This window comes from Limanda limanda, chromosome 8, assembly GCF_963576545.1.
Source record: "Limanda limanda chromosome 8, fLimLim1.1, whole genome shotgun sequence".
Lineage (NCBI taxonomy): Eukaryota > Metazoa > Chordata > Actinopteri > Pleuronectiformes > Pleuronectidae > Limanda > Limanda limanda.
This window is the reverse complement of record NC_083643.1, coordinates 13,410,291-13,436,117: the sequence shown is the minus strand read 5'-3', so window position 1 is coordinate 13,436,117 and position 25,827 is coordinate 13,410,291. Positions and strand designations below refer to the sequence as shown.

Genomic DNA, 25,827 nt, shown 5'->3' with positions numbered 1-25,827 from the left:
TGATGGATACCCAGTTGTAGCGATGGTGGATACTTGTGTATTCAAAACAAATGAGATGTTAAAAGACCTACCTCGAACATAAGTAACCGTCAAGTAGATAAACTACAGGTCTATTAGAAGAATTTAGATAAACCATTAATATTAGAAGAAGAAAGTTTCTTTCTCAAACTTCTCTGTTTACACCTTAATCATAATATAGCTGAAAAACCAAAAGCAAAGAATTAAATCATTTCAACATGCATCAGTAGACATTCAATTACCTGAAATAGTTTTAATAAAACATGCACTTGTCAAAGTGTAGGTGTGCTATGTCTTGAAAAACAGCTTCGGATTCCTATCACTTGTGCACATGTACCAATTTTCTGGAGGCCAAGTATGAATTACAAAATGTGAGAATGGATTTAAAAAGAAGAACTGTACTTGTGTAACAGTGTATTGTATATACTGTAGGTGCATCATTGTCAGCTGTATAGCCAGTCACAGTTTTTAAGTGCAATATTGAATTAGCTTGGACCCCTAAAGAATGTTTGTATTAAACTATGAAATGGTCTCAATCTCCTTATTCGCCTTCCTTCAATGGTTCTCCTCCCTCTCCCTCTCTCAGCATCAAAATGACAGGCTGGAGGCGGGATCACATCAGACACCATGCAGCGAATCCAGCCAGAGCAGCAATCCAAGTCACAAACAGAACCTGTCCCGTTGGGTGTCGGAGGTCGGCCATGGCGAGTTGACTTGCATATGCCGTTCCACTCGACGCCGCTGGATGCACAAAAAGACAAAAACAAACCTTGACAACAACAACCTCACAACAGTTCATCATAGCAGCATGATGCATAGAAAGAGAAGTATAACAACCTACTCATTTTGGCAGCATAGTAGGGACATTTGCTGATGTCACCATCCGTGGCTCCGTGGACAGGCAAGCCAGCATCTAAAACATCCTCCTGGATGGGCTCCCTGTGTGAACAGACACGCTGCGGTGACAGACTGCGGTTAGAGTCAAAGATGAAGAAAGAAATCAGTGTCATTCTAATCTTTTATTTTCACTGACTAATCTTATACATTTATAATTTTATATATATCCTATTATTCTATTTTCCCCGCATGTTATGCTATTTTATTCTCCTGACTTGTAAAACAATTTGTTACTTTATTATGAATTATTATTAGTAGAAGTAGTAGTAGTTGCATTAATCTTCAAACCAGGTTGTTTATGTTGCGCATGTCTGAGTCAAACCCCGACGCTGCCTTTACGTACTATTGGGAATTTAGTCCGATTTCATTGCGTTGCTACTCGAGACAGTACAACACGTTTAAAATATACTATTAATGTTTTAAATTCCTATTTATATCTTGTATTAGTCTTTTCGGTTAGAATGTTTCTTTAAAATGAAGTTTTTAGTTTTTTGAAGAATTGGGCCTTTACTGTTTTTTTTTTTTACTGTAAAGTCCTAGTTTACGATGTGTCGTGAACGCAGCTCACGCCAAACCTTGAACATCCATTCACTCACCACCACACGCTAATCAAGCTAGCCTAGCTGACCTGGTCGGTGTGTCTGTACCGAGGGTATTACCACCCGCTGTACTGCAGTAACAGTATATATTGCCTGTGGTATCAGCTGGTGGACATTTCTCACTGGAGACACACTTGGTGCAGCGGGGACCAGCGTGTCGTGTGATGGCAGAGACCCGGAGGTCAGAGGAGCGGCGGGCTGTCATCGATCGTGTCCATCGTGTCCCACCAACGACGCTTTGACAGCCGCCTGTTGAGACCCCCAGCGCCGGTAAGACGGGAAGCTGCTGCCGCTGCGAGGGGCAAACATGATGTTGTTGTCCGGTGGGTGGTGGGTGTTGGTGGCTTTGCTGTGGGAATGTCAAAACATGGCCGATGATCAGGTAGAGCTAAAGAGAGTGTTGCCTCCCGCAATGCAGTCAACGCTAAGTGGCTTTCCTTGCTAGCCCTGCTGTGCTAGCGTAATCTCAGCTAACTAGCAGAGTCGCTGTTTTAAAGTTAAGCTAGGAGCGTTAGCTGAGTGAAGCTAGCTTCATTAGCCGGAAGGGGGGGGGGGGTGAGGGGGTTGCTCTCCGAACTGTCAACAACACATGCCCCTGGAAGGATTCTCCACTGTTGTTACTGACAGCAGGTTGTTGTTTCTCCACAGATCGACTACTATTGTAATCATGCCTGGGAAACTGAAAGCCAAGATCGTGGCAGGACGTCACTTGCCTGTGATGGACCGAGCCAGTGATCTTACTGATGCTTTTGTAGAAGTGAGTGGAGGTGCTTGGTCTACCAGGCTTGTTGACGTATAGATCAGTGACTGCATATACTTAAAGGTTCAGTGTGTTAGATGTAAGTGAAAGGGGTCTATTGGCAGAAATTGAATATAGAATAAACCCTAGTAATGTTTTCACCAGTGTTTTCTTTACCCTAGGATAGAGTCTTTATTATTTACATATTTTATATTTACATTGGTAGTAGGTTTCCTTCTAGGGAGGCTGCCATGTTTTTTACAGTAGCCCAAACTGGAAAAACTATAAACCTTTTGAGTTTTTATCACAACCTAAGGCTACCACAGGTTATTTTTAATGTTTGGAAGGGGAGGGTGAGGTGAGGGGTATCTGACAGCTTCAGATGTCACAAGATTCTACACACTGCACCTTTAATGTTTGTTATAACTATGTAAGGTACATCATCATGACTCGAAACAGAAAATTGTGTATTCAAAGGATTTCTCCTGTGCCCTTTTATTTCCCAGGTTAAGTTCGGCAACACAACGTTCAAAACAGATGTATGTCCAAAATCCCTCAACCCACAGTGGAACTCGGAATGGTTCAAATTTGAGGTAAAGGTTGTAATGTTTTAACGCATCACACCGACCCTGTGGACCTGGAATTAACATCTGTCCTGAGATATCCGATCATCAAAGTAAATTATGAGCATTTCTAACATCTGCTACACTCTAAGCCCTTCGTGTTCTTTCCCTTTCTTTCTCTCGCTGACTAGGTGGATGATGAGGACTTGCAGGATGAGCCATTGCAGATCACAGTGTTGGACCATGACACATACAGTGCTAATGATGCCATAGGGAAAGTTTACATTGACATTGACCCGCTCCTGTGCAATGAGGCCGCCTCTGTCATCTCTGGCTGGTTTCCCATCTATGACACCATCCACGGTACGACAATTGAACTATAGGACCATAATAATCCCAATGTTTGTTTATTTCCCACTATATGTATTTCTGTTCATTATTTGCAATCAGGAATTCGAGGGGAGATCAACGTCCTCGTCAAGGTGGAGCTCTTCAATGATCTGAACCGCTTCAGACAGTCCTCCTGCGGGGTTAAGTTCTTCTGCAGTACGTCCGACTTGACTTGTGGTTCACAGTTGTTTGTTTAGAGTTTTAAGATACATCATTAGACACAATTTTAATGCATGAAGTGCAGAGTCGTGAGATGGCACACAGGGCTTTTATGTACAAATCAATGCACGAAAGATGCTAAGAGTTATAGAGCTGAGGTTTCTCTATATGTTCTTAAAATAGAATAATGGTTGAATAAAAGACTTGGCTTGAAATTCGGTCCCTAAGTGATGTTTATTTAAATTTCTACAGCCACAGCTATTCCACGATGCTACCGAGTGTCAATGGTGCACGGCTTTGTGGAGGAACTTGTAGTGAATGAAGATCCAGAATACCAGTGGATCGACCGTATCAGAACTCCTCGCGCCTCCAATGAGGCTCGTCAGAGGCTCATCTCTCTTATGTCTGGTAAGAATGTTCATTGTGATCTTTTCATGTCAATGGGCAAGAAGAAGAATTGATCATGCACTTCCATCCCACTCACCCTCATGTGTGTTATTACTATTTAGGAGAGCTGCAGAGGAAGATAGGGCTCAAGGTACTGGAGATGGGCGGGAATGCAGTAGTGGGCTACTTGCAGTGTTTCGATCTGGAGGGAGAGTCCGGCCTGGTGGTCCGGGCCATAGGCACTGGCTGCACACTGGACAAAGTCAGCACTGGAAGTGCCCCGAACACCAACACACACGTGCACCCAAGCACAGCCCCTGCTTCCAATGCCTGCAATTCCCCTTCTAAGGATGGAAAGGAGTGAGTATGAACCAGAAGCACATGCATGAATCCTGCTTTGTTTTATACTCCATTGCAAATCTAGTTTGTGAAAATGGAGAAAGAGGATGCAGTGTGCATGAGAGGGAGACTGTGTGGAGGAAATAAACTATATGTTAGTCTGTGTGTAGTCTCGCAGTTACTCATGTGTGTGTCTCAGTATCTTTTACTCCCCTATTCGTGGTTTGTGTGTCAATTTTTTTCATATGTGTTGTCCCATGAAATTAACAGCACATGACATAACCTGAGACACACACATGAACAGTACACACACATCCATCCTCACCCCCCTCCTTGTCCCTTGTCAGCTCTTGTAGGCTGCTCTTGCATGGCTTTTCTGCCCTACCTCTGCATGTTCGACTGCTTTTAGTGAGTAACGAGAGCACGAGTGCACGTGTTTCTGCTCAGCCTCTAGTAGTGTGTGTCCCTTCACCGACTTCTGTTGTCCTAACCCTGACTGCTGAGTTTGTGATTTCCTCCTGATACTGTAAGCTGCATGTGTGCCTCTTATTTGCATTTATATCTGTTTGAGATGGTGTGAATCAGGCATATACACACCTTTTGGTTATGGCTTTAATGGCACCCTTACGTTACTTCTGAGGTTTTAATGAGAAAACAATTTGTGATGACGGTTGGGAATGACTGGAAATAGACAGGTATTTACAAAATTGAGCTTGGTGGGATAGAATCTGGTTTAATAAATGTAAGTTAATAAATACAGGTCAGTCTATAATCACAGAGTTCAAAATTAAGTCTTCAGATTGCTTCTTTTGTCTGACCTATAGGCCAAACTAAAACATTACACAATAACATAAAACGGAGAGAAGCATCAAATTGTGACACTTTTGCTAACCATTCCATCGTCAACATTGCTGCTGTTAGTGTTCTGTTGATTTACATGTATGTGCCTGTTGCCCTTTGCTGTGTTTGCATTCCTGCTGTGTATGTTTGTGTGAGACTGAGATCCGTAGCTGAAAGCTGTGCATGCATTGCCTTCTGCTTTCACATGGCTTTAAATGGAATAACAGCGGCAAAGAGAGGGAGAGAGTTAAAAACCCTCTTTTCTGTTCTTTTCCTTTGTGTCTCTTTTGTCACTCTGTTGCGATGGTGTGGTGTTGTTTGTTGTTGTGCATCTCTTTTCTTCCTCTCTCTGGCTACCATTCGGACCGGGATCGTTTCTCGCTGCTCGTTTTCAAAATCCCTCCTCTCCGTGCTCCTTTCTCTCTCTCTCTCTCTCTACGTGCTGATCGGCCCAGGTCTCCCCTTGCCCACGGATGCCGCTCCACCCACAACAGCCCAGTGCATTCTGCCTGCAGCTCCCAGCGACTGTCCCAGAACTTCTCTGTCTCTGTTCCCACACTCATCTTTACTGGTACGAAGAGCCAGGGGAGGTAATAGATACAGAAGGCAGAGAGGAAGTTTAAAGAGAAATAGATGTTGCCTTAGGAGAAAAGTGAATTTATTTTTGCTGGAGTCTGGAAAGTTTGACAGCCTCGTCATTGCGATATATGTTGAAGATAGAGGCATCGAGGCAAAGGAAAAAGGGCACACCCTTAAACCTTTATTAGAAATTAGCCGGATGTTGATACTAGCCCCAATCCCTCCACCTATCCCTTCCAACGACATGAGGGTGGGGTGTCATGTTCCAAGCTGCACCTTTAACAAAAAACGGTTAAAGGTGTGGCTTACCCCTGAGGAAGGGCCTATGGTCTCCCAACAGTTACCTGACCTTTGCTTCACTCCACTGGGACACGTGCTTCAGCTCATCATCCTTTGTTGAATCTGACCTTGTGTTTTGCCACATTGCGTTTGTTTTAGTTGAATGTGTGTGTTTCTTTGTGTCTGATATATTTTTTTTGCTTTCCCACGCTTGCTTTTTTTGTTGTCCAGCCATCTGTAGCACCTCACTCTCGCCTAACTCAGACAAAACAATTTGCAGGTTCAAAATGTCAATACCTACCCACTCCCATATATGCACACACACACAAATGCCATGAGGCTGGCGTGGTGACTGATGAGTGTGTGTGTGCGCGTGTGTGTCATGTTCTCCTGGCAGGCCGGTATTTGCTGAGGATCTGCCCTCGTTCTCCGGCCCGCCTACCCCTTTCAGAGCCCTCCCCACCTCCTCCTCCTCTCCTCCCCCCTTCTCTCCATCCAAGCCATGCAGCCGCCAGTCCTCATCATCAGACACAGACCTCAGTTTGACGCCCAAGACGGGTAAGAACACTTGGCCCTGTCCCCGACCTTCCCGTTGTCATCCCTCTCCTCCCCTACAACTCATTCTGGTGCTACTATGATGGTAGATTTTGAAGTTCTTTTGAGTTCATTTTCCTTGTATGCTTTTTCATGATTGAGTTTAATATTTGAATACTGTAAATTGCATTTGTCAATATTTATTTTGCTGTGTTCCATCCTCCCTCTTGTCTGCAGCAGCCTGGTGTGTATTCTCTCTTCACAGTATAGGTGTAATAATGTGAAGACACACTAGGTCTCTGTATTAGGTCTGTTCCCTTGTTGTTGTGTTTTAATTGAAGCACTGTGTCTCATGAGGGGCTGTTGCTGATCTATGGTCACTTCTTCATTAGCAGCCATTATGGTTAATCATTGATCAAATGTAAACTAAGTCAAACTCTGTCCCGAGGACAACCTGAGCCCATTTTAACACTGTTAAGCAGTAATGCCACAAAGTCTGAGGAAACTTCTCACCAGAGCCTCCCTACCAACCCTTCGGGAGGGACCAGCAGCCCACTTTCCTCCTCTTTGATCCCACTCCTCTATTTTTCTTTCTCTTATTTCCCCTTCTCTATCATCCACTTTGTTCAGCCGCCTATCTTATTCCCTCACTTTTCTCTATTCTTTCCTTCATTTCTTTAACAGCTCAGTTTAAGTTAACTTAACAAGCCCACCTGCATCCTTTGTATTGGGGATGAACCATAGACTGTATATAAAGATGGACAACGCGTATGCATTTCCTACTGTTTTACAAAAAATTAAGCTCATATATCCCAGATACAGGTACCGCCATCATTCGCTTTGTATTGACGTCATTTAGAGCCACAGTCTGCACAGAAGCGATCATGGTGTGGAGCCATACACAGATACACCCTAACCCTAGTCATTCTCAGGTGTCATTCAGGACATTTTACCTGTTGTAATAGCATCAAATAACTGATTTAAATTAAACTGATTGTAAAAATTAACAATTCAACAAACATCAATGTGATAATGTCAGATAACATATTTGAGAAGCATTTATTTAACATGAACTTTGAATTTTAAATTTGGTAAAAGTCCCGTCAACTAATATGCAGGTAGTGTTTATGAACTACACTGCTGCCACAAGGGGGTGATCAAGATAATTTAGCTTCTCTTTTGGGACTCTTAATTTCGTCTGTCTTTTATATACAGTTCATGGGATGAACCAATTAAAATTGTATTCTCTAAAACCTCTTATATCAAGTCCTGAGTCAATACTAGCCATCTCTTTTATGCGATGTAAGATCAGTATATCGCCCTCCCCAAAAACTTTATTTACATAAGGTGAGGTGAGGTCAGGGATCCTGTGACACTAAAAGCTAAGTTGTTAATCTACAGTAAGTACAGTAATGGGGGAAGAATGTCTTTTAAATGACACTGGCATAAGAACTTATGTAATGTCATATCATGTTAAATACCCGATCCACTAAATAAGTTCAGTATCAATGTTAAAACCGATTCAGCCTATCAAATTGAGGCATCACCCCCTTTTTTCTCAATGCTGGTGTCCCCTTTTTCTTCATCACATCCTTCATAACCTCGTTTGTAATTCTTGTTTCTGCTCCATCTCCCCATTGCTCTGCCTCTCCATTCTCAATTCTGCTCCATTCTGTTTTTCCTCTGTGCAACCTCAACTTGTTTGTATTTAACTGCTGGAAAGTAGAGATCAGGACTGTGAGAAGCAGGCCTGGGATCTTCCTCTGCCCCAGCTCCCCAACCCTCTCCACAGCCAGTCTGTCCCTTCCTGGTTCTGGCCCAGTGGGCTGCAGTCTTGGCTCTGCCCCCAGAGCCAACACCTCGCCCCTTATGTCCTCCATCCAATCAGACACTACTTTGCTGAGAAAAAGCGTGTCCTTCACGGAGGACCTGCTGCTGGCAACCTCTGGTATAGTTGGACTGCTGTGTGTCACCAAGTAACAGAACGTTATAACAGTGCTGCTTTGGCATCTGTTAAAGGCAGGGAATCGACTTGGATGATGATATCAGGAACATTAACTCAATATGCATGTTATAACTGCCCGCAGCCCATTGTTAATACTTCTGATTGTCCTACATGTCCCATTAGTGTGTGATATGTTTTTCAGCGCGACACAATCCTGAAACTAGGTCCAGTAAAAGTAGAGTAGGCTAGTCTAAGGATGAGGTTTACTACTGTATTGATGCAGTTTTATTTATCTATCTCAGCATAAGGTGTTGTGCACAGCTCCAGCAATTGCTTTTATTAGTTTTGTCACTAAAGCATTAATACTACAATGTAATACCAACTGACTGTTTGACTTGGCATATTAGTCCTTTTGACATTTGTGTTTAAAGTGATGAAACTACAGCCGGACTCTCCTCTGTGATCAGGTATGGGCAGCGCCGGGAAGGAGGCGGGGCCTCTTAAGACCCTTCTCAGACAACAGACGCAGACAGCTCTTGAACAGAGGGTAAGATGACTCATTCACACATGATCACAAGCGTATTTATTGACTCACACCATGTGTAGACATTTGAGACTGAATTGGAAAGTAAAAAGAAAGTGACATTTTACAGTGTTACTGAACTTCACATGGCATTTTGTTAGCTAAAGCAGAACTGGACAACTTTTAGCCTTAAACCTTTCCTTACACTATCCACACTTATATTGGTCCCTTCTAAGCCATGTATTTACCATGTTATTGTCTGTGCCATGGGGACGGGAGGAATATAATTCTCTTGGTATCCATTGCCAGAGTACTCAAACTACGTTAGTTTAACTACAGTTATAACAGTTTAACTTCCTGAAAACATCAATATACCTACAGTATACATACTTCTCTCTTCCCCGTATTTATCTCCAAAGTGGTGTTGACAACTTCCTCAGGAGCCAGCTCTGAGGAATATAATCTCTTGGTATCCATCTCCAGAATACTCAAACTACGTTATAACAATGCAATGCCGTGCAACATGGCATCGTTGTTATAGCTTTTGCCGGTTGCGTGTTCAGTATAACTTCCTGAAAACATCAATATACCTACAGTATACATACTTCTCTCTTCCCCGTATTTATCTCCAAAGTGGTGTAGACAACTTCCTCAGGAGCCAGCTCTGAGGGAAAGTACCTTCATGACCAAACAATAATACCACTCTGAACCGCTACGGGCATGAAAGTTGTCTGTTGCCTTATTAATTAGCCAGAATAAACACAATCCGACACAGGTGATACTTTGACCTGCAGTTTGTGATGCATATCAGTCCCAGATGCCACACAAGGCACATGTTGCTTTCTTGGTGAAAGATTTCTAGTTTACACTGGTGAGGTGGTTACATGTTCAATGGGGAGTGGGTCTGAGTAAGAGCAAGTAATTTTCCTTTTCTTTGTCCTCTTGATCACTTGTGCTACTCAGGGAACATCCTCCTCTGGGTTATTGTTAAACGCCCGGGTATGTCCCATCAGTGTGAATTTTTTTCTCTCCACCTTTCCTCTTAACATCCTGACCAGCCGATGGCAACCAACCGGTCCTGAACAACTCCTAACCCGTCCCTCCACTGCTGTTTGTAGATCTTAGGGGGGCAGGCTGGGGTGTAGCGACGCAGCATCCTTTACGTGTCCATGTGTTTGCTATGCCCCCGCTACACTCTAAAGGATTCACAGACATGTGGGGTTAAGGGCTGGGAGGCTAGGAGTTGTGTTCCTTTCAGTTTTGAAAGGGGTACGGGGCTGTGCGTGTGTGTGCCCTCTAGATACTCATTTCGGACCCTCTTTTACCAACTTCTTTTCCAGAGTCTGATTTTTAGTTTCCTGTGTCACAACGGGAATGAGCACGCTCATCTCATCACTTCATTCTTGCGTCTTTGCTCCGAGTGGAAGGAGCTGTCAGTCAAATTAGAAGCTCTAGATTCCTTCCTAGAGTAATGGACAAGAAAGAAAGTTATAGTAGTCCCACCTGATTTCTGACCTCAGTCATTCATCACATCTACCTGCATGATTGATAACATCCCTCAGGTAGAGGTGGTCAAAATAGAATGGAGACCATTATGCTAACCGGCAGTTCAAGTGATTCCTGCTCAATTTGCATGGATTAGCATCTCAATATTTAAGTGAAGGAAGAGGACCAGTCTGAGAAGCATGTAAAAATCCTGCTGCTCAGCCGGGACCTGCTGTGTTTGTGGGTGCCCTTCATTTGAAAATCCAAACCTAAAAATGCATTTATACAGATTTGAAAGGATTGATTAAATCACTAAATCACAGTATCTAGGCTCCTCAATCACTTCCAAATCTATTTGAAATGCTCAACAAATGTAGGCTGGAGTAGGACAGATGGGGATTCCTTGGGGGTAAACCTTGCATGGGGAAGCACCATCACACTCTATCCTTGCTGCATGTTTGCACATTTCCTGAGACTAAACATCAGTTACGAGGCAGTAGGTAGAGTTTGAGACTTTGTTACTTTGGGAGTAGTTATGAGTTAATGTTAGTAAAAAATATACAGGAGAAGTCCAGAGTGTGATTTCCTCTGCTCTAAGTAACCAAGCTTGTTTTCTATCAGCAGGAGTTCCCATTCTTCACTTTGACATCTTTCCCACCCGGTTTTCTGGTCCATGTCGGCGGAGTGGTCAGCGCTCGCTCTGTCAAACTACTCGACCGAATACACAACCCCGGTGAGTTCACCGCACACAAAGTAGCTTGTCTATTGTCTGTTAAACAAAATGAGGTCCTTCCTCAACCTACAGTGTTGTGCGATTGTCCAGTGTCGTTGCAAGTGGTTGTTAGTTAATGCTGCCTATTATCATCACGTGTTTTCTCATGTGTGGTCCAAATCCTGATCTGTTTGATTTGTGTTGCGAAATGATGGTGAAAGACTTGAGTGATGTCCGAGTCCTAAAGCAGGTGAAAGCTGTTCCTGTTCAAGCTGATAGGCTGCTGCTATATAGCTTCATAATTGTGTTTAAGTGAGGGTTATTGACAAAATAAATTCTGGATAGGGGCAACTTTCACCTCTTGATAATTTGTAGTCAGTGCGGGTCAAGTGATGGCTGTGGGTGTGCGTGTGCGTGTGTGTGTGTGTGCTTCCCCCCCGTAGATGAGTTGCTATAGTGGTGCATGGCTCAAGTCTGTTGCCTGCTGCATCTGTTGTGTGGTGTTGTGGTTGGCTGCAGGTGGCGCTGTGGTGTGGTACTTTTGTGTCTGATATATACCTCCACCCCCCTACAAGCTCTTTATCTGTGTTGAAATCCTAATGTGTTCATGTATCATGTAGACTTTTTTTTTTTATTCAGTTACCTTTCAAGTTTCTACCTATTAAAGGTGTTGGACCATCCTAGTCCTCAGTTTTTCTGCCCTTTGACTAATGTGAATAAAGGATGTGTGAGAATTTGGAGTAAGGGGATTTCTCATGATTGCTGGCTGGGTTATGATAATTTATTATATTTAATGATTAAACTTACAGTATTTCTGCTTCGAATTAGGGAAAAAAACATTGTTTTACATTGTTTTCCCTGTTCCAAACATTCTGAGCTGAGATGCACAGAATATATTTTTTTTAGGGCTGGGCAAGTTAACTCGTTTTAATCGAGTTAACTCAAGTGATGAGTTAACTCGATTAATTATTTTATCTCGCATTAACTCAGGTTTGATTATTTATTGTTTTATTGTGAAAGTCAGGCTTTTATTTTGTGAAAGTCTGTTGCTGACTGCTGCGGAACAGGAAAAAAGAAAATAATTGGCGGATAAACAACCATGGATAAGGGTACGGAGCTTTTACATGGCCATTTTCATTTTAAAGTTCTTCCAGACGGCGGAGTCGACAGAACCAAAGTAATTTCTAGCCACTGCCAAGGTGAATTTTCTTATCACCGGAGTACTTCCAGTCTAAAATATCACCTAAATGCAAAACACACAGTTGATATCAGCAAATCACTCAACGAAACAGCGAGTGGAGCGAGGCTTCGGCAGACTACGTTAGACGCAGGGAGGAGTATACATTTTTCATAACGAAGAGGATAACATTAATGCCCTGGCAGTGGCATTGACCTTTAATTTTGTATTTGCTTTGATAACATTGTTAAGTTGAGATTTACACTGAATATTTTATTTAACTGCTACTGTATTAAATGCTGATGTTAAAAGTGTTTGCACAACAAATGTTATGGCACTTTCGTTCATATGTTCAAATTGCGCTATACACTACTTTTTAATTCATTATTGGATTTTGCGTATACAAATGCGATTAATCGTGATTAATCAGGGAAATCATGCGATTAATCGCGATTACAAATTTTAATCGTTGCCCAGCCCTAATTTTTTTAGCTACAGATCAGATATAAAGGTGAAAGTAACTCCCTACATAAGTGTTTTTATGAGTGGGTCCCTGTTTCATTTCTATTGTGCACAAATATGCCGACCCTTAAATGTGATGGGCACAAACTCGTTATCTTTTTCTTGGATTAACAATTGGTGACCATAAACCGCTACCATTTAAAATCTAAATATTGTAAATATTATTTGCAAATGTCACTTTAGGAGGGTTTGATAGCACAACGGTAGATGCAATGCATCTTGGCAAGAAGTTATGTAAACAAGAGTTGTTTGAATGAAAACTCCACACGGATAAACTGCTGCTGCATGATATTTTTCTCTTCACCTCAAGTCCTTTTGTCAAAATTATCGCTAGGTCGTAAGCTTTTTTTCATCTCTCTTTTCCTCTTTTCCTCTTCAGTCTCCTTCTTTCAGATTGTGTTCGTAGGCCTGACTTAAGTTTGTGTTTGCCCAGTGACTGTGAAGTGCTGTCTGTCTTTGCGTTGTGACTGTGGTGTGCTGCTGTCGTGTCATGCTTGTTTGTTAGATTGTCTCTTCTTTTCTTTTTCTCTCTTTTCTGTACTAACGGTGTGTTCTGGCCCAGCCTTGGGTAACACGCGCTCATACAAACTGCTAGACTGGAATAGTATCACTGCAGGTATTTCCCCCCTTTTACTGCTCTCACCCACAGGAGAGATGGCAGCTCAGTGAAGTCAGACTTCTGTCCTCTTTAGATGCACATAACACTGACGTTTAAACAACACAGACCAGGTAGCCTCAAAATCCACAAACAAATGTAACACTTAGTGTTTTGGTGAAAAATGCTGAAATCGGTGAGCTGCCATTATTCTCCTCTCTTTAATCTGTGTGAGTGTTTGCTGGGCTGATTTGAGCATGCGCTGAGCCCCCTACCCCATCCACCCCGACCTGCCTACCTACCCCCCCCCCCCCCCCCCCCCCCCCCCCGCCGCCACCAGCTCATCCTGCTGCACAGAAGAGCTGTAGCTCTTCTCTAACGTCGTCCCAGCACTGTTTTCTAATGCGTCCTTGTGGTCAAACCTGTCTAGACCAGAGGAGGTTTAGGAGGTTTACTCTGTGACAAAGAGCCACTGACTGGGCATGTGCATCCCTAACTCACTGGGCCGTATTCATACTGAGAGAGAGAAAGTGAAGGAGGGACGGACGGATGGATGGAAGGCAGGTTGATTGGATGGGTGACAGTTGAGGAAATTTAAAAGTGGATGGGGATGTATGATGGGGTGAAAGGAGGGAATTTGAGTTTGGGGGGAATGGACCTGACTACGGCACGATTATAAATAAGACCAGCTTTGATGGACTCTGGTGAATGAATATGGCCCCTCTATGCCCATAAGTGTGCACATGGTCATGAGAGTGCACGTTTGGTGAGCCTGTGCCTGTGTGATATGCAGCTTCTGATTTAAAAGGAGCCCACCTCTTGAGCCTGATGCCTGACCATCAGTCATTACTCTTCATCTCTTCAGTTTGATCTCCAACTCTTTACCCCTTCATTCATTCCTCTCCCCTGTCTCACTGAGCAGCTGAGTTTTTCTTTGTCTTTCCGGGGCTCCATCAGCATGTCATGTCGAGGAGTCATCGGGTGCAGCTCAATACTCTAATGTAGCTTCCTGTGATTGTATCAAATTGGTGTTATTAAACGGCAATTATTTTACTCTGAGAAAAGTTAGTGAGAAGCCTTGTGAGACTTTTGAAACACAACCATGGTTTAGCCCCAGTATGAAGAAGGATCGACCCCCTTTGACATAAGGAAGTATTTTAACACACAAGGCACAACGATGTCTTTTATGTTATTTCTCTATTTCCGACTTTAAGATTTTATTCCTATACCACACCAGACCAAAACATACACAGTAGCAGGTACCTGTATTTCACACCAGTATCCTTTCAGCTTGTGCGACTGACTGAAAGGAGTCATAGAGAAGAGAGAGACAGGTTTTAGGACAGTGTGCACTTCAGGAATGTCACACACAACTAACATAACCATTGACTTTGCCTTCATCATCATAATTGTCACAATTTCCATCCTCAAACTTTTTTTTACAGAATAATAGTTGTTTTTTTGCTTGGTTTGATACACAATTTACCCCATAAACCATCAGAAAATATTAACTGTACTGTTTGATTCGTCAGTTTTTTTTCTGGTAAATCAAATCAGTCAGATTAGAGAGCAGATTAGATTCAGACTCTATCACCTTTTCTTGTGTTTGTACACGTCTCAGCAGTGGATTAAGTATTGTTTTGAACTAGACTTAAGTGTTAAGTGAGGTTTTGATTGATAATTCAGCTCATTTAGACATGATGTGTGAACGCTGTTTGACTCAGAGGTTTATGTTTTGCAGATGAGCCAGAGACTCGAGACGCCTGGTGGGAGGAGATTCGCCAAGAGATCAAATCTCATGCCAAAGCTCTTGGTTGCCATGCGGTCGTGGGATACAGCGAGCGCACTAGCATTTGGTGTGTTGTAGTAAATACATACATGGAGAACTACTGCACATGAATCCGTTTGCTGCATCTCTCATACACGCAATGTTTGTCCTGTTCTCATGCTATTCCCTTCTTCTTAACACAGTGAGGAGGTGTGTATCCTGTCAGCATCAGGCACAGCAGCCATCCTGAATCCTAGATACATGCGTGAAGGCTGCCTCGACACCGGAAACACCGGAAACACCGAACCCAGGTGGTTTTTGTATGAATCTCTTTGGATGCATTGTCAATGGAATGTTTTGTATTTTATTTTATTGTAAATATAATGTTGCGTAATTTCGTTTATCTTAACTGAGTTATGAAGACTCATTCTAAGGGGTGTGTGTTCCAGGTTTGATGAACCTTCTCCACCGAGCTGTGGTTTCTGTCACATCCCATATGACGAGCTCAACATGCCATTTCCTGCCCAGCTCACATACTGTTACGGCTGCAGACGGCAAAAGGTCTCACTTTACTTCTTTGTATGAATTGAGAGGACATATTTTGTTTTCCAGAGAATAAATTGGAGTTGGTTTAAAAAAAGAGAATTGATAATAGTTTTTTACTCTTCAAGGTTCCTGATGTGCTTTTCACCACAATCGACATGCCATCTGAAGCAGCTGTCACAGGGAAGGGCTGCCTCATCCAGGCCAGGTAAAATACTTTGCAGTGAAATCCCCCAAACCCATTTAAAATGTCAGTGAGAAAAACACTTAAAGTTAAATCAGTTAGATTGTATCTTTAAAGAAACAATCTCAAATCTATATTAACAATCAGAGCAACAGATGATTATTCATCTCAGCTAGATTCCTGAAATCCCCTTTTTTCCTGCCAAGTCGTATCTGGGCCTTCTACAGATGTTTGTCTTGCACATTTGAAGAATTCATCAAAAGATTGTCTGGGTTAGATGTGTTCATAGCAACAGCATCATGTCCAGAACATTCAGATAAGTTGTGGTGCCTGAGTGAAGCATGCAGGAGGAAGTCACCTGCTGTGAGTTTTCCAGACATTTTATTAGGGGGCTCGCAGGTAAAGTTCAAAACAAATTCTAGAGCAACTTTTTCATTTCAAGAAAAGACTGCACTTCAGTGCATGTGGGAAAGCAGCTACAGATATTTATCATAGTGATTTAATGCCAATGTTTTCTAGACTGTGTCGCTTGAAGAAGAAAGCCCAGGGTGAAGTGAATGCGACGGCCATCTCCAACCTGCTGCCTTTTATGGAATACGAGTTGCACACTCAGCTGATGAACAAACTGAAGCTGCGGAGCATGAACGCTCTTTTTGGCCTACACATACAGATCAGTGTCGGCGAGAACATGCTCCTGGGTCTGGCTGTAAGTACATTTTAGGTCAAGAGCTTAATCATCCATGCATGTGTTCTCTGCAGCTTGGGCCTTAAAAATGTGTGTGTTCAGTCTGCTACAGGAGTGTACCTCACAGCTTTGCCGGCACCGGGGGGAGTTCAGATTGCAGGGAAGACCCCTGGCGACATGAGCAATGAGCACCACATCCTCACCATCCAGAAAAGGATCAACGACACTATCGCCAAGAATAAAGAGCTTTATCAAATTAACCCTCCGGTAAGACGCATAACATAGGTCTTGTGATTAAGTCTGAAAATCTTCCCCCATTAAGGCAGGTTCTCACTGCAAACCCAGGTTCAAACAATGCTTCATTTCAACTCCACACTGCCAAGGGATTGCAATCTTTTATCAAAACAAATGAGCAGGTTGTGGTTTTAGGATCTAAAACAAGTTTTTAACAAATTCTGAGATAATGCTGCAACAACTTGATATATTTTGAAGTGGAGTGACATATTACTTTAATTTGTACCTGTGTCATCTACACTGTTATAACAAATGGTTTTAACACTTTAAACATAGTCATTATTTAACATAAACAGACCCATTCCACTGTGAAGTATTTCCATTACTTTGCATACGATTCTCTCTGTTTCAGTGTCAGTCATGCAGTCATACATTATAGTCTGTTTTTTTGTGAATCATGATAAACTTACCCCTCTTGTCTTTCTCTGGTCATTAAAGAAATTATTTGCCCTGGACCCTGAAGTGTTCGGCGGCATAAACATGGTACTGAGCACGCCAATTTTATTTGCTGTGAGACGCAGCAAAGCATGACAAATATTTCACTCTTATTAACCGCAGAAATACACCACCTTTACCATAACTGTGTAACAGCTTTTAACTCGGGACGTTTGGGAGCAGGACGATATGTAATCCACTCCATAGTCACCTCCCGACAGCAAACCACTATAGACTCATTGTATATGTGTTGTATTTTGATTATGACTATCTATCCTGCCCATTCACACACTCTCACCTGTGTATTTTTATTGTGTGTGTGTTTGTTTGCACTTCTTCTTATTCTTCCAAATTCACACATTAACACCAATTGTGTGTGCGTGCGTTCGTGCAAGGGTCCAGCTGATTGGGTTCTTGAGTGAGTGAGAGCATGTGTTGTGTTATTAACACAGACCTTCTATACACTGTGTCTATACAGATGTGAGATGCAGAACTGGGCTGCTGTGGTGACCTGGTCCTCACGCTGACAGCCAGTTAGCTGACATCCTGTTTCCCTCTTCTTGCAGGAACTGACAGAGGAAGTGGTGGGTTCTCCGATCCCAGAGCCGAGGCAACGATCTAGACTTTTTCGCTCGCACTCGGAGAGCTCAGATGAACTGTCAGAACTGGACCTCTCCCATGGCAAGAAGGATGCCTTTGTCCTGGAGGTGAGGATCTTCAAGAATACCTTATATATTCATTTGCAACTTCTAGGATCAACAGTTAATCTTAAGAACAGAAGAGGAGACTATGGCTATGTATACTACAACTTGACTGTATTTCTTGCTGTTTTCTCTCATTTGCATAGATTGATGACACTGATGCTGTGGAGGACATCCACTCCCTCCTCACTGATGCCAGTCCCCCGTCAGGTATGTGCCATCCATTCACTCCACAGAAGTCAAAGTTATTCCCTCCACATGCTCAGTCCGGTGTCTCCTGATTGGTTCAAGGCTCCAACAAATGTCCATTTCTCTGCTTCATCTTCACTGTTTCATGTCTCCAGGTTTCTACAGCTGCAACACTGAGATCATGCCTGGGATTTTTAACTGGACTTCAGGAGTGCAGGTCATACTTTACTTAAGTGTTCACAAATTAAACCAAATCTGAATTTTAAAGAATTATTATATTTTGGAAGTCATTTTGATGCATTATGCAGTTGTGTACTGACATTTTCTATCCTGTAGACACAACTACATTCTGTACATAATTATTGTAATTTTGACATCATGTTGAAAAGACTGCTGTAGTCTCATTGGGAAAACGGATTACTTTATGTGGTTTGTCTCTATCTTACAGATGTTTACATCAGTGAGGGTCTTTAGGTTGAGTAATGCCAATCTCACTAACCAAGGCTTGAACAAGATCTTCACTGACCTATGTGAGAATCTGCTAAAGGTGAGGAAGATGTGACGGCACTGTTTTTTGTGCGATTGTGTTTTGAATGACGAATCGCAATCATTCAACCCTTTTTTTTTTCAGAGTTTTTACTTCAAGTTGCGCTCCATGATCCCCTGCTGTCTCTGTCATCTCAACTTCACTGTGGCAGTGCCAGAAGAAGAACTCATACAGGTAAGAATTCTCAGACCACAACTCCTCTGTGAAATCCCTTACAAAACAGGAGGTCAAGTAAAGTTTACTTCCACGCCTCTCTGCCTGCCTGCCAGGTCTCAGTGACGGCAGTTGCCATGACGTTCGACAGGGAACAGATGTTGGAGAAGCCAGCAGACAAGACTATTACCAAAGGTCGGTCTGGTTAAAGGTTGCTTTTGGATGAATTGGTGATTTATTTTTATTTTTTTTTAATGCATCAGAGCTGCTACATGATTTTGCTGACGTCCACACAACTCCAGACTTTTTATTTTTGTTTCAAATGCTGTTATAAAATGAAAACGTATTGATGTAGATGCAGCTTAAAACGACGGGCTGATTGTGTGTGTACCCCTTCAGGATGCATCGAGGGAGAAGAGCAGCTCCAGTTTCCAATGGAGTTGTGCGTAGACTCATCGGGCGTCAGCCATCAGCCATTATCCAAAATCACAGGTAGCCTTTAACCATTCTCTTTTATATTTGCTCCCTGACATCCTTTGCTACCCGTGCCCAGTTTTCACTAACAGGCATTGCCCATCTCCTCCACTAACACTTCAGGAACAGTCTCTTTACTCACCCCAGTTGCAAAACTGTGCCAAAATCAGCTGGTTGTGGTTCGTTCAGCAGGTAAATGAACTGCGATGTGGCCCCTTGTGTCCTGTTTTGCTTTGAATTCAGATGATTAGTGTGATGTTGTGTAGATGAGTCGCCTTCCTCCTAAACATTCAGTTGAATACAGTAAGAGCAGAATATACAGCAGATAAATCCTGATGAGTCCTGCACCGGGTTGGGTACGGGTAAAAATGAACTGAAGACGGGAAGTGCCTATGATCTTTCCCATTTTCTGGACAAAACCGAAATTTAAATGATAATTTGGCTTATATGAAGCCTAGTCAGCCGTAGGGATATGTGTTATTGTTAAAGCGTATGACACCACCTTTGACCTCAAATAACTGTCACTACCATCACCAAACTAACTTGAACATCAAAGTGGATGGCATTAAGATATAAGTAGCCAGTGGTTAATATTCTCTCAGTAGCTTTCCTGCTTGTAAAAAGTCCCACAATAGCCACAAGCCAGACACATTGTTATCGAGAAAACACATTGACAGGTGCTGCGACAAGTCACACATACTCTCCCAAGAACACAACTCCCCCACCATAAAGAGAGGTCAAGGAGTCCTGTGTTTGATCATGTGTGACAGGTCAGGTAGCAGGTCATGTGATAGCAGTCCATAGCTTTGCGGGTATGGAGTTTTTCAAATGGACCCGTGCAGGACTCTACTGTAGACGTACAGAACATGTCGATTTCGTATGGTCAAAACTTTTTAACACGTTTGCTTTCCATTGTAATTTGGTGAAAATCTCCCTAAGCTCCTCTTGATCGCTGTCAAGTGCAAAAGTAAACTGTGTGTTTGTGTGTGTGACAGGTGTCGTGGAGAGCACCAACGTCTCACCCCGAGGTAAGCCCACTTCTTGACCACAGTCTCCCTCTACCCCACCTCCCTGCTACCAAAACAACTACACTGCCCTTTTTTTGACTTTTCATCCTTTTGTCTCAGACAAAGGTATCCTGCACCACTCCCAAACCTCATCCACTTTTGTTTTTTTTCTGTTCTTCTGTTTGTTTTCCGTGTCTTGTTTTTTGTTTTTTTTTGTATATTTTTGTTTTTTCTGTCTTGTTGTTGTTGTTTTGTCTGTGAATGTATGGGCGTGTATGCGTGTGTGTGTTCGCGTGTGTGTGTGAATGGGCGTGCGTGTTTGTGTGTGTGTTCTCTCCAGCTGCCTCCGTTGATTACGGTTCCTTTGCAGACAGATGCAGCACCTGGCTAGAGCTGATTAGGCTGAAAGCTCACACCATAAGACGAGGATCAATTAAGACAAGTAGGAGGACACAGTCTCTAGCACACTCTGGTGATCATACCCACGAATACACAGTTTCACAAGCAATTCCACACCTGGACATACACAAACCCGCACACAAGCTAGCAAACACTCACGTATCCAACCATGCATGCCGCTGGGGGGCGGAGTATCGTAAACCAAGCACCAGCTTTTGAGCTAGAGTGTGAAGGTTGAAGCCCCGCCCCTCAGAGGGATCCCCAATCAGCAGCTTGGCTTTTAAATCCCTGTAGCCATGGTAACCGCAATGTAAAGAAAAGTGATTTCTTTTGTAATTTATTTGTGTGCAACCCAAATAATAACCAATAATGAATTTTAGGCAGTTTGATGACAATTACTGGAGAAACTCTTTTGATTATGCTCTGCATTTGCATTTCTGAATCTGCATAAGTGGAAAAAACTACATGATTTAAAAAATTTAAACAACAAAAGATATGATAAAACTAGAGCGATATGGCCTAAAACAAATATCGCAATATTTTTAGGCTATATTACGCAATATATATATATCACAATATTTTGCAATCACCTCTAAATCACAGTACAAATGTTAAATTCATAAACGTCCACAAGAAGTGGCTGAGCTAGCGGACATTAGCATTTGTGGCTCTCCCTGAATGCACCTCTCGGGAGATATCTGCGTACATTTAGGATTAAAACCTGGTGTAAATGACCTGGTTTTGAGTCGAATATAAATGTCGGGGCTTGCCTTCTGATCACTGAGCAGCTGTAGACCAGAGAGAAACTCTGTGTTTTCACTGTTCAACAAAGTCACTGACAGGCTGATTCACATGAACGCGCCTCGCTTCTCATAACACTCGTCCACTATCGCTGGAGTGAAGGCCGCTTACACTCACGTAAACTCGCTGGGGCTCTTCACTTTCTTTCGCTGTCTCGATGCTCTCTGAGTCTCTTCCCTCATCTCCTGATACCAAAATACGCATGTTCGCTCCAGACTTTTCTGGATGGGCCGGGGGGGTGAGCAGTCTGCTGTGAGAGGGGCATGAGAAGAGTGAAGCGAAACTCGGAGAGAATTTCACGCTGATGGCTTAAAACGTCCACGTGACAATTTAGACACAATTGTCACTATAAAGTCATTTTAACGACTATATAGTGGCGATATGTTACGAGCCGCGATACATCGACTATATTCTATATATCGCCCACCCCTTGATAAATCATCCAAGGTCCGAATGCTACAACATCCTGCAAGAATCGGTGTGATGTTCAGTCCTGTGCACAGTAAGTGAACCACAGTCTAATGTGTAGCTCTGAAGGTTCCTGGATTGATGGACGTACGCCACATCACGTGAATAAGCATCAAGATGATGGAGCATCTCTCACACCCTGCTGGCTCATATACATGTGTGCTCAGCTCATAGCTGTCTTTGTCCGTCTCCATTTCTCAAGCCTCTTCCACAAATGCACAAAGACACCAATATGCTCTTATGTGCTTTCACTATACTGCAAATTCTGTATTCACACACGTCAACTTACACAGCTGTGCCCAGGTCTGTCTGTCCTTCTGTCTGCAGACACTGTGTATATGTCTTGTCTGTTTGCTTACAACTGCATGACGCGCATGGCAACGCATGTAAGTGATTGTCTGGCACCTCACACTCAGACCATTGCATGTACAGTCACTCATGGATCTAACACACTCAGACGACTGACCTGCTCACATGTCAGTGCACTCACACGTGTTGCTCCTGCTGTGCAAATGCTAACCGGATTGCGTATTTGCACGGACATTGCATATTCACATTTCTTTCTGCTTCAGAGTTCATATCAGCTTTTATTTTTCCATTATTATTGATTCTTTTTCTGGTATCTCCATTCTTTTTTGTCCTTTTCTCCTCTTTTTCTCCTCTTTTCCTCCCCTTTGTTTTCCTTTCACGTTTTCTCTCCCGGACCTCTCCTTGCTCCCTTTGCACCTGCAGTCTCGTCTTTGGAGCGCAGCAGTCCGCTGCCTGAGGGACGCTCCCGCTCGCTGCGCTCCAACCGCTCATTTGGAGGCAGCTCGGTCACCGTGGTGAAGATGACGCCGCTCTCCTTCCTCCCCGGGACACGCATCATTAAATATCTTGGGATCATCAACATGTTTTTTATCAGAGAGACGACGTCATTACGGGAGGTATGAGCAACACAATGGCAGAAAGTGTCAATGTATTTTCAAAATGTAGACTTGCCTCTAAACCTGAAACGTACGCGTGTGTCCTCTGCAGGAAGGTGGTGTTAGTGGCTTCCTGCACACTTTCATAGCGGAGGTGTTTGCGATGGTTCGAGCTCATGTTGCAGCCCTGGGAGGTAACGCAGTCGTGTCCTACAGCATGAAAGAGTGTGTGCTGATGGAAAATCCAAACAAGAACCAGGTACTACACAACACTCATTCACATTATAAACACAGATCTCTTTCTGTACACTTAAAATACTTTGAAGAAACCCTCCAATGGGTTTAGTTAATGCCAGTTCACCCCTTTATTTGATCATCAGACCTGACAGTTTGTGTCCACATGTTTTAATCCAAACTTTCCTCCTCTAGGCTCAGTGCCTCATCAATGTTAGTGGCGATGCCGTCATCTGTGTCATTGAAACGGACCAGGAGCCCATGCCCTCAGCAGTAGGTACCAGACAGACCTGTAGTAGCGGAGCTGATGGGACTACATGACAATGAAACGCTGCGCCTCCCTAAGTCTGCAGGACGCACAATCTGAGTGAACACGACGTCCAAATGAGTCCCTTATGTCTGCCTTAAATCTCTGTACAACATCCAGGGTCTGGCCACCAGTAACAAAGAGCAAGTATTCACACACTCCAAAACATCCAGCCTGTATTAAAAAAGGAGTGTAGGATATTTCTCCTCATGTTTGATTTGTTTAAAGAGACCATTTGTACAGGCGATCAGAGAGTATTTCAAAACCTTTTGGTTAATCATCAGCCAAAGGACCCCTCTGCATCCAATTTCCACCCATGTATTACAGCCGTCCATATGGCCCACAGCTACAGTATATCGGCCCATTTCTTCTTTCTGTGTGTCGCACGAGTGACATGAGAGGCAGCTAGGAGTAATCTGTCCGTCCTCAGATCGCAGGAGTCGAGAAATGGACTTGCCAAAAGGGACACAGTTGTAAACCATCCAAATGAATAAAACACAGTCAGCCTCTCCCACAGTGTTAGACTCTGTCTCAAGTGACGTGCAGATCAGGAACCCATCTATCTGTCCATTACTAAACTGACAGATTAAGGCTATGTCCGGCAAAACAAGTATTTCAATTTAAAACGATGGAAAATAAAACTGCCTGGGATATACATTTTCAGCTAATGTCCAAACAATGAAGGTAAACCTGCAGTTTGGATGTCTAAATTAGGTTTATGTCCAAATCTGATTTTGTATGGATTTTTAAGATGGATATTCTCTGTGACAGTGTCTGTTGTCAGTCCAAATTTCTTTAGAAAGTGTCAAATAACAAAGCCACAACCTTATTTTCTATTTCTGGTTTCAAACGAGCCATGATTACAGGCATAATGTGCACATATTTTTGTAACGTGAAAATCTTCCTTTTACAACAGCCATTATAAAGAATTGTACTCACTGTTTGATAAATAAAAACAGGTTGTGTTGCTGAAAAGCTAATGGCATTATGTATATGCACTTACATGTGGGAGACGGTTATAAATGAAGCAGACCTGCAGCCTTAGACACATACTGTGGCCCCTTGGAGTCGAGCAATGGCATTTCATAGAATAAAGTCATAAATCATTTGGACTGAATTACATCTGTCACTCTGTGTCAAATTTTACATCCTTTACCGAGACCTGATGCTTTGGCATTCCCAAGTCCCAAATAGTCCTGCTACTGATCTGTTCTCCGACATTCATGTCCAATGCTGGAAAACAAAGCATCTCCTTGTGTGGGTGCCACCTGAAAATAAACTGTGTACATGTTCTCTAAAATCAGATTTTAGTATTTTTGTAACATAAGACTAAAGACACCAACTGCTCTCTTTGCTTGTGCAATGCTGTTTTGAATCACAGTGTCAGAGAATTAGTGGTACTCTAATCTGTTTGTGTGATCAGCAGTTTGTGACCAGCTTCTCATTTTTGTGTCGAAAACTTGAATGTACATATTTTGGATGCTTTTGTTTTCTGACAAGCAGCAAGCAGACCCACCTTTTATTGCCATGAATCTGTATGCTCGCCTGGTATGTCTTACACAATAAAGTCAGTCGAACCGATATGAGGCTGTCATCATTGGTAAATTCCGAAAACAGGAACGAAGTAAAAATGAACAATTTGGTTTTGATGATAATAATTTACAGTTTTTTTATTATAAATGATTGAAATTTCAAAAGCTAATTATAACTTTAATGGGGCGTGTAAAAAATTCCCTCAGTACCTGAATAACAAACAGTGGAAGGCACATTTTATGTGAATAAGAACAAAGTAGAGAAACTGAGTTAGACCTTTCTACCAGTCAGGGCCTTATTTTTCTAGAAATAACATAAAAAAAACACCAATAAGATAAATAGATTGTTAAACCGCACCATAACAAAAGGCTGTGATAGAGAAAGAGAATCTTGAGTCGTATACAAACAATTAAAACTCATGCAACACGTGGGATCTTCGTGATACGTGAAACCGCACCACCATTCGATTTCTGATCCGTCTTTGGAACGGGTTCGGCAGTGAGAATAGTGCAAATAATCATGGCAATAGGGACAAACATGCCAGTATGATTATATATTACATTACATTACATTTCATTTAGCTGACGCTTTCATCCAAAGCGACTTACAATAAGTGCATTCAACCCCGAGGGAACAAACCCAGAACAACAAGAATCAAGACATTACAATTTCTTCGAAATAAAGCAAAACTACAAAGTGCTATTGGGAAGTGCCATTTTAGTGCTACCAAAGTGTTAGTTTCAAAAGTGGTTAGTGTTTTTTTTTGTTTTTTTATTCAAGGTACAGTCAGAAGAGGTGTGTTTTTAGTTTTCTGTGGAAGATATATACAATATCAAATAGTCAGTGGCACTCATTAGCATCAGTAGTCAGTAGTACTTTCAGGTAAATATACTCTGGTTTGTCACAGTAGAATCTTCT

At 42.6% G+C, this 25,827-nt stretch overlaps 1 protein-coding gene across 3 annotated transcripts; it reads left to right on the top strand.

The window, feature by feature from the left end:
• Positions 1-1,515: 1,515 nt before the first annotated feature.
• LOC133008965 (C2 domain-containing protein 5-like) lies at positions 1,516-24,957 on the top strand. Of its 3 annotated transcripts, XM_061076352.1 has the most exons (29): positions 1,516-1,784; positions 2,163-2,271; positions 2,760-2,846; positions 3,008-3,179; positions 3,267-3,362; positions 3,618-3,773; positions 3,875-4,112; positions 6,187-6,347; positions 8,736-8,815; positions 10,898-11,009; positions 15,024-15,138; positions 15,254-15,361; positions 15,500-15,611; positions 15,722-15,801; positions 16,297-16,483; positions 16,565-16,729; positions 17,195-17,239; positions 17,758-17,898; positions 18,039-18,102; positions 18,237-18,298; positions 18,530-18,628; positions 18,713-18,802; positions 18,898-18,976; positions 19,181-19,273; positions 20,251-20,283; positions 20,603-20,704; positions 22,663-22,856; positions 22,948-23,094; positions 23,265-24,957. In XM_061076352.1, the coding sequence occupies exons 2-29, from the start codon at positions 2,182-2,184 to the stop codon at positions 23,388-23,390; spliced, it is 3,234 nt and encodes a 1,077-aa protein (XP_060932335.1). In that variant the 5' UTR covers positions 1,516-1,784; positions 2,163-2,181; the 3' UTR covers positions 23,391-24,957. The 3 variants fall into 3 exon arrangements, with proteins under 3 accessions (XP_060932335.1, XP_060932337.1, XP_060932336.1); XM_061076354.1 differs by lacking the exon at positions 17,195-17,239 and having other exon boundaries at positions 10,901-11,009; XM_061076353.1 differs by lacking the exon at positions 17,195-17,239.
• Positions 24,958-25,827: the final 870 nt, after the last annotated feature.

Bases quoted from the DNA above. Each gene is read 5' to 3' on its own strand.
- LOC133008965 (XM_061076352.1), top strand. From the start codon at position 2,182: ATGCCTGGGAAACTGAAAGCCAAGATCGTGGCAGGACGTCACTTGCCT. The intron at 2,272-2,759 runs GTGAGTGGAGGT...TTTATTTCCCAG, and splicing joins TTACTGATGCTTTTGTAGAA to GTTAAGTTCGGCAACACAAC. The intron at 15,802-16,296 runs GTAAAATACTTT...AATGTTTTCTAG, and splicing joins GGCTGCCTCATCCAGGCCAG to ACTGTGTCGCTTGAAGAAGA.